The 7564-nt window shown below is 39.6% G+C and overlaps 1 protein-coding gene across 1 annotated transcript; it reads left to right on the forward strand.

The window, feature by feature from the left end:
• Positions 1 to 1306: 1306 nt before the first annotated feature.
• On the forward strand, positions 1307 to 2521 carry LOC145988006 (zinc finger MYM-type protein 1-like). The gene has a single exon (XM_083122843.1). It carries the CDS (start codon positions 1307 to 1309, stop codon positions 2519 to 2521), a length of 1215 nt encoding a protein of 404 aa, XP_082978969.1.
• Positions 2522 to 7564: the final 5043 nt, after the last annotated feature.

The following is a 7564-nucleotide window of genomic DNA, read 5'->3' on the forward strand; positions in this document are numbered from 1 at the left end:
TGGCACCGGGGTGAAAGTTGAATTTTGTTCTTTCCTTTGTCGTGTCACTTCAGAGTGGTTCGAGTTCGTGACAAGTGCGTGTAGTTGTGCTTGATTTGGTGCAGTTTTGGAAGGCAGTGCCAGTGCTTTTTGTAAGACAATAGAAATGGACATTAGGAAATTTTTCAAACGTCCAAGAACAGAGTCAACAAATAACATTGTTGGTACATTGGGTTCTTCGAGGGAAAATGTAACAGCTAACGCCGTCTGTGTCAAGGAAAGTGTGTGTGGAGGGGAGAGTGACAAGTGTGTGACCTCAACAGAAGGGAGTGAATTACTACTAAACAGTGCAATATCTTCTGTTGATAGCATAAGCTGTAAGTATGATGTAGGGCGATATTTGATAATATCTTCTCACAATGAATTAAATGACAGCGATAAAATGAAGTTAATAGCTGAACCATGGGCACCAAGTTCTTCGTACGACTTTCGCGGTGATTTGGCTGAGGGACAAAAGCGTCCGTTTTTGTTCAAGTGGCTTGAACAGTACAGTTCTTGGCTTGTGTACTCTGCAAAAGAGAGAGGTGCCTTGTGTCGACACTGTGTTGTATTCAGACCAAGACTCCATCGAGGAGTTCAAGGTGCCTTTATTGTGAGGGCATTTGCAAAATTTAAAGATATTCACGAAGCGTGTAAAAATCACATGGCATCTGAGTGGCATAAGGAAGCTGTAGAACGCTCCCAGAATTTTGCGGAAACAATGAACAGTAAGCAGGGCACCATTATAGAACAGATTGATTAGGCTGTTGTTGATCAAATTAAATCAAACAGGGAGAAACTGTTTCCAATTGTATCTTCAATCATCTTCTGTGCCACACATGACCTACCACTGCGAGGAAACTCTTCTAACGCTGGTGTTCTACACGATTTGCTTGAATTTAGAGTCGAATGTGGTGATGTCGTTTTAGATGAACATTTAAAAACGGCAAATGCGAATGCAAAGTACACTTCAGTTCGCACGCAGAATAAAATAATACAAATTGGTGGTCAAGTTTTGAGAGAGCAGTTACTTCGGGAAGTGAATACATCTTGTGCCTTTTCTGTGTTAGCCGACGAAACAGCAGACATTTCTGGAACAGAACAGCTTTCCCTTGGACTTCGGTTTGTGGATGAGAACGACCTAAAAGTGCGTGAAGAATTTATTGGATTTGTGCCGCTTGACGAACTACATGCTGAAGCAGTAGCAGGAACTATTCTGTCTTATCTATCCAAGTGGGGTGTTGACATGTCCAAGTGTGTAGGTTTAGGTTTTGATGGGTGTTCCGTAATGTCCGGGAGGATAAATGGTGTGAGGAAAATTATTCAGGACAAATATCCTCATGCTTTATATTTCCACTGTGCTTCTCATAGACTTAATCTTGTAATTAATGATCTCAATGATGTCAGTGAAATACGAAATACATGCGGAACTGTAAAAGAAGTAATTAACTTTTTCCGTGAAAGCACTTTGAGACGGAAGCTGGTCCCCAACATTCCGATGCTATCGGATACTAGATGGTCGTCAAAATACAAAAGCATTCGTCTCTTTGCAGAAAACTTCACTGTAATTATTGAGGCACTAGAGCAGCTTAGTAACAATGGAAATTCAAAAACAAAACACAGGGCTCACCATCTGTTGTGTGCTGCAACAACCCCTGTTTTCATTGTAACTTTGAAAATTGTAGCAATGTACAGTGGTGCTTTAGAACCAATCACAAATATTCTCCAGAGTGTGTCCATTGATATCAACGCAGTTCGGAATCATCTGAAGGAGCTTGTGGAAGTTTTTGTTAAGCACAGACGTGAAGCAGAACAGCAGTTTGAAAACATTCTGCAACAAACACAGGAAATAGCAGCTAGCGTTAATGTTGAGATAACCATTCCACGACAAGCAGTTCGACAGTCACACAGAGCAAACCATGCAGCTACATCGCCAGAAGTTTATTACCGGGTAGCAATTTATATTCCATATTTGGACTCACTCATTTCATCATTACGCACACGGTTTTCAGACAGAAATGATGTAAGCTACAATCTCCTGCAGCTACATCCTCAAAATATGAAAACTTTATCCGCCAGTGAATTTAATAGAATTATTGCAGAAATTCAGGAATTTTATCATTTGGACAATTTTGTGAACGAAGCAAAATGCTGGTATGATTATTGGCAAAACAAGTATGAACAAGGGAATGCCAAAGACAAAATTGAATACATTAACATTTTGGAACAAACAAAGCTTTTTTACCCTGCTGTTTCAAAGGCCGTAAATATTGCTATGTCACTGCCAGCCACAACTTGTACAGTGGAAAGGTCATTCAGCACATTGAGGCGTGTGAAAACTTGGTTCCGTGCAACGATGTGCAATGACAGGCTCGACGGCCTGTGTATGATGAGTGTCCATCGTAGCAAGATACAAAAGGATAAGGAAGCATTTGTTGCAAATGTAATAACAGCATTTGCTAAGGAATCACCAAGGAGATTGCAGTTTCTTTTTCAAGACTAAGGTAAGAATAGTGATTTTAATATCTTCATTAAAATAGAAATAACTTCTACTTTCAATGTTATATAATAATTGCTATTATTGCACTGTCTGTTTGCAATAAATGGAATCTTGATTGTCAATATGTACTAAAGATAACATTCAATAAATGGAGAAACAGAAATTAGCGTACAAGGGGGGGAAAATTGGGCCATAACCCCCCCTTTCAATTGTTAAACATTTTCTAAGCACGTAATTGGCTGGATTGGCATGGATTTGGCTTGGATTTAAAAATATCGAATCTCCCAGGTCTTGCCCCCCCCTGCGTAAAATCCTGCGGACGCCCATGGTTGGCTAAGCTTTGGCTTTCCAAGGCAAAGGAATGGAGCAGGTCTTTCGCTCGTTGAACTGCATTCTTACTCAAATATATATTTAAGCTTTCCTTGTGATGACTAAAGTTGAGAGTTTTCGGAAATGCTTCCGAGCGTTCAAGAGCTGACGTTATTCTCATTTTCAGGTACTGAAATGCAGGTAGATAAATGTCCAACCTGCTGTGTGTGTGGAAAGTCTTAGAGTATGAGCAATAGATGGCAGGATAGTCGCGTGCAGCGTCTTCTCTGCAGTCCGCGCTCTTCAATACACTATAGTCGCTGTAGTCACGTGACGTTATTCTCCATCCACTGTAAGAATGAAGTTAATGTGAACAAAATCAAGTGACTTCTGAGAAATAATTATGGCAAAATATTTACACATATTTTACATGAAAGGCAATATAGAACTTGTAACCACCATTAGAAATAAAGATCGCTACAAAGCCTCTGTACAGCAGAGGTTCCATGAATAGTTTAATCCAGAAGTGTTAGTTGCTTCAATGATTAAGCACAAGAGAAAACTAGTTGCAACATTGCCATTTATTATTTTGAAGGTAGCTAAAGAACTTCGCCATCCACTAACAAAGATCATAACAATGATCAATCTCAATGTCCGAACAATATTCCATAATATTTCCATTATTTATTACAAATGAAATCATGGACATCAATCTTGAATGAATAACCAAATACATATTAATGTAATACAGTATTTTAATATTGAATCGACTACAATTCATACCTCACTAACCCACATCTTAATCCCATGGCTACTAGGAAAGAAGAACTCCCTGGCAGAATGAGTTTCTACCCCAACCAGGGGAAGTAATGTCGACATACAAACGGAAACAACGAACAAAAGCGAGCTTAATTTCATCATGCATTGTTTTGACAAAATCTTCACAGACTCTAAAAGGATTTCAGATGGGAATGGCATGTTCAGTTTGAATCTGTGTTCTTCATATTTTGCATCGAACATTAAACTAACCCTTGCATATGGTAACATGACTTGCACATAAGGAAGGTGATAAAGATCATCGCATATTCACAATCCCGACCATTTGTACAGGTGATGTGATAAGCACCAATCTCCGAGCCGCAGAGCAGCTCCATGCATGGATATTGCTGCAACTATACTTTACACTGAATATAGTCTATACAGTACGCTAAGGATAAGCAAGTCCTCAGCGTTCAACTGGGTTTTCATAATGTTATATTACGTACATTGCAAGAATTAAAAGAGCACAATTTAACTTCTTAAATATTATTTCATCTTAAATCATTGATACAAATTAATTTGTTTTTGGCACAAAACGTTTTAAATCAATCTTCTTGCATAACAAAAACGAATCAAAATAAAAAACTTCAAACAAATCGACATTGATACAGCGTTCTAAATTTCAATGGTTCCCTGTTATTTTCATAAACTTGTGTACAAAAGAAATAAAGTAAATACTGTTACTCGTGAATGCAGTCACATTGCTAAATAAAATTTCAACTGATATCACCCAACTTAGGAATCCAGCACGGCAGTCAGACGCCCTGCAGATTAAACCATATTGATTACATGGCACTAATGAAGCGACAGACAAGGATTCGAACTCGAGGCCTTCGATGCAGAGTTCGCGAATCTGTCACTAAACACTCTTGGAACCTCCAAAACATAACCGACATATAATTGCGAGCATATTGTTTCGGACAACCCTAACTTTTACAAGAAACCCTGATAGAACTTAATCAGATGCCGAAAATTGCATCTTCGAAGCTCTTAAAGAGAAAAATACTCCCTGGCCTCCTATTGCGCTGTGCTTCAGGAAATTACAAACGTACCTCTGCATCGTCCCTCGCCTCCTGGATTCTCGATAGTTCCAAGATTAGAAGCTTTGAGAAAGAACCGAGGCTCCGGCTACTGGAGGAACAAAAGAAGAGAGGCCGTAGGACACGAGGATAAGGTTGTCCACAAGAGGATCCCAGAGTGAAGAGGAGATGGGAAGGACCAAGGTAGAATCGATTCTTCGTCGAAGATGACGGAGATGCCGCCCTGAGGTGCATGTGATTGCTCCAGGACATAATATCTGAACGTTATTGGTTTCTTCGCTGGAGAATTGCTCCAGGAAGGATTTGGTATGAATCGTGCTTTCCCTGGAGGCTAATGCTTAAGTGACTGATAGGTTTCGAAAATCGGGTGGGCGTGTAGGTACGAGGGGTGATCAGAAGAAAAGGGTTGCAAACACTGTAAATGGCAGGATACTGTTTATAGTCTGGAATTCAATATGTAGGTACATGGCACTGCTTGTTGATTTGCTTTATTTTACTTCGCTTTGATGTCACTTTTGGCAAATTTGCGAAGATGGGGATGAAGATATTGATGAATAGATACTCTCAAACATCCGTCCCCAGTCCGGGATTCGAACCCGAGAACCCTGGCGTCGTAGCGTGATGTGCCAGCCCCTCCGCACATAGCGCTACTGCTCCACACAATCACCGTTCCGGTTCAAACGCTTATCACAGGGTCCTTCCATGCTGGTCGATCAAAATTTTGCGTCAAGATTTCGGTACGATCTGAAGGCAGAGGTTTTCGCATATACTTTGCAAGATAGATCACTTCACTGCATAGAAAACCTGGTTGGCTCTTTCCTCTTGATGGCCTGCCGCAAATGTTGAAGTGTCTGGCTGTAGACATCGGCATTGACAGCGTGGCCATATTCGAGGTGTTCCACCATCAAGACAGAGGCGTTCCAGAAAACAGTATCCAGAACTTTTCTGGCTGATGGGATCACTGAATTTCTTACTGCGTTTCTTCAAAGGCACGACACCATTTCGCTTTACATCGCATATTCACCATAAACTTCCACCAGTTAGCTATTATGAATCTGAGCAGCCGAAACATTTTGGGCCCACAAAGAAGAATTATAACCCTCACTTCCAGTCTTGACCAATTTTTCAAACGTGCGGCCATTTTGAACAGTCACTGGGGAGTTACTTCCAGTCAGTATGTATATTTTATATATTAAAAAAAATTATCGTAATTAGGCAACGGAAATTGGCGGTTTTACACCATTCTATTTCCTAGTCAGTGTATGTCAAATAACCCATTTAAACGTTAATAAATATTGCAGCTGGATCAGGTTTTATAGATAGATACCTCCAAAAAGAAAATTTCGCTTTAACAGCAGGAAACCTACAGCAAACGACTAAATAATAGTTGGAAATATATATTTTTTTGCAATGTAATAAAGGATGAATTTGCCAATGGCTGATAAGGCCATTTAATGCAGATAGAATTTGAGATAGGATAACCGGGAGAAGAAAATGGTACAGAGACAGGTGGAAGGGAAAGTTATAAATGGGAACCTGTAAAGAAACCGAGAAAGAATGGAGAGAAGGAGAAAACGAGAATAAGGTAGATAAAGATGGAAAACACGAAAAATATACCGAGAGGAGAAAAGAGAAGGCTACATAGAAGGAATAAGAAAAGTGAGGTTCTCGGTGGAGGTACATACTGGCTCGAATCCTATTTTAAACTGTAGGTCTAGTCGCGATTAGCTTATCTGTGCATAAAGTGGATTTAAAAGAGCAATATAAGCAATATAAATACTATTGATTTGATTAATTGATTGATTTGCTTTATTTTACTTCGCTTTTTATGCTACTTTTGGCTAATTTGTAAAGATGGGGATGAGTGATGATATGATATATATATATATATATATATATATATATATATATATATATATATATATATATATATACACACAATGTGTGTGTGTGTGTGTGTGTGCCGACTAACGTGGTGGACTGGTGAACACAGCGCGCTACAAAGCCAGGAGTCTCGGGTTCGAATCCTGGCCTGTGCGTGGGTGTTCTTTGTTAGTGTCCCTTCATCAAATTCATCATATCATCACTCATTCTCATCTTCGCGATTAGCCAAAAGTGACAGAAAAGCAAAGTGAAATCAATCAATCAATGTGTGTGTGTGTGTGTGTGTGTGTGTGTGTGTAGAGAGAGAGAGAGAAAGAAAAACAAGAAAAACAGGAAGAAGGGTAAGAATAGGAAAAGAGACGGGATGTTGTAAAGAAAGATATTATGGACACTAGTGCGCGCGGAGCCGTCATTTTGTTTATTTCTGTGCCAGATGGATGGAATCTTCTTAATTTTGCCACCAGAGGGCAATAGCATCGGTTACGCAATGACGTAACAAGGAAACCTTGGTGCGAAGTCGCAGCCCTTCAGGCAGCGCATTTTGGATTCTGGGCCAGAGAGAGGAAGTAGTTTTTCCTCTAGACAGACACCTTAGGAAGGTGTCCGAGAAACCACGACATGGGAGGAGAAGGATAAGTACTTTTAAGTTTCGAATTGGCACTCACACACCCAAATTATATTTGTTCATCTTTCTCGTCCGTTAAACTACGTGGAGAATTGACTTGACTGTAAAGGAAAAGATTTAGTTCATCATTATTAATTATTTAGTTCAATTAATATCCATCCAACTGGCACAAGTGGTACGACACGAAAATGTTTATTTCAGCGAGTTTAACATCGAAAAATCTTTCTTTATGTAGACTAATGGTGCTTGCACATTATGTGAAAATGAATAAACTCGCATATTTTGGAAAAGGTGTTGTATCTGTACTTTCTATTAACATAGCTGCCCCATAGCAAATAAGTAGACCTATAAGGCGGAAATTTCCACTGC

This window comes from Lepisma saccharinum, chromosome 5 (genome assembly GCF_977018435.1).
Source record: "Lepisma saccharinum chromosome 5, izLepSacc3.1, whole genome shotgun sequence".
Lineage (NCBI taxonomy): Eukaryota > Metazoa > Arthropoda > Insecta > Zygentoma > Lepismatidae > Lepisma > Lepisma saccharinum.

Coding starts and splice junctions, on each gene's coding strand:
- LOC145988006 (XM_083122843.1), top strand. CDS start 1,307: ATGTCCGGGAGGATAAATGGTGTGAGGAAAATTATTCAGGACAAATAT.